Here is a 1,279-nt window from a genome sequence, read left to right on the forward strand (position 1 = left end):
ATACTTTTAAAAACGAGTATTGTATCCGGATACAACATTTCAGTATCGATACTTTTTTGAGTTTCGATACTTTTGACAACCCTAACTGAAACCTGCATTTAGTTTCAGATTAAAAAAACCAACCAGCAAAGAAACTGAACATATTTCCATCATTTTAAGAATGAAATCCTCCATCATTCAGGATGATAAGGAACAGACTGGGAATCACCTTTTAGGCCAAAACACCCACTGACTCATTTTCATCTTTACAGGCTTAACAACTCGATTTTACAAATAAGCTTTTTGTGTTTTAACATCGTTAAACTGAAACCAAGAAAAGCTAAAAATAATGAACATATATAAGATGGTTTAGTGTCTGAGAGCCCCATCATCAGTGCGCCCCGCCCTCAGAGCTCCCCAATCAGACGAAGCTTTGGGATCTTTTTACACCTCTGATTTCCTCCATGTTTGTTCAGCCATCGCTGTCGGACTCAGACGACCTGGAGGAGATGGAGAAGCTGAGGAAGGAGCACATCGAGGCTCTGAAGGAGATCAAGGCTCTCCAGGTAACCACAGGAAAAAAAAAGGTTGTTAAACAGGAAGCGTTCCAGGTTTGAGCCACATGTGCTGCTCGCCTCTGCAGGAGCAGCTCGTCGAGTCGCAGAGGGTTCACCACGAGCTGCAGGAGGAGCTCAGCAAGGTCAGACAGGTGAGTATTGTAGAGGGAAAAAAGTATTCAACCATTCACCCCAGTTAAATAACCGGAGAGCGATGAATTTCTCTGTCTGCATTTTATTTTCTTATCTTTGCAAAGAGAGAACAGTTCATCATACAGACCTTCGTAATCAGTTTGTCTTCCTTACTTATGTTGATGGAAAAACTGTGAAGGTTGGTCACAGTCAGAACAAATTAAACACACTTTAACAAACCCTGAGAAATATTTGGCTTGTCGTGGGAATAAATATGTTTTGTCTAAATTCTCACTCAGACATTTTGTTGTTCTTGCAGGTAAAAACATTTTTCACTGGATAAATAAAATAACTAAATATATGAGACAAGAGAAATCTAAACGTTCCGAACACTGCTGCATAAATCCACACAGTTTCTCCTCCGCTGATACTTTATGCTGTTATGTAGTCAGGGGCGGATTTAGGAAATGTGGGGCCCTAGGCAAAGACAGGCAGGGGCCCTTTGAATTAAGACAACATATAAAACAGCCCCATTCTCCAGATGTAGAAATGTTAATAGAATAGACATCCATTATCTGTTCTAGGTTGTGTCCCTCTCTTCTTGTCCCTTT

At 40.6% G+C, this 1,279-nt stretch overlaps 1 protein-coding gene across 1 annotated transcript in view; it reads left to right on the plus strand.

The window, feature by feature from the left end:
• stxbp4 (syntaxin binding protein 4) overlaps positions 1-1,279 on the plus strand; it is a 34,545-nt gene that overhangs the window by 17,216 nt on the left and 16,050 nt on the right. Inside the window, exons 9-10 of the mRNA XM_015371801.1 lie at positions 391-545; positions 623-688. Of these exons, the coding sequence (XP_015227287.1) occupies positions 391-545; positions 623-688 (221 nt within the window). The remainder of the gene's footprint in view (positions 1-390; positions 546-622; positions 689-1,279) is intronic.

Source organism: Cyprinodon variegatus, unplaced genomic scaffold, assembly GCF_000732505.1.
Source record: "Cyprinodon variegatus isolate N-32 unplaced genomic scaffold, C_variegatus-1.0 Scaffold65, whole genome shotgun sequence".
Classification (NCBI taxonomy): domain Eukaryota; kingdom Metazoa; phylum Chordata; class Actinopteri; order Cyprinodontiformes; family Cyprinodontidae; genus Cyprinodon; species Cyprinodon variegatus.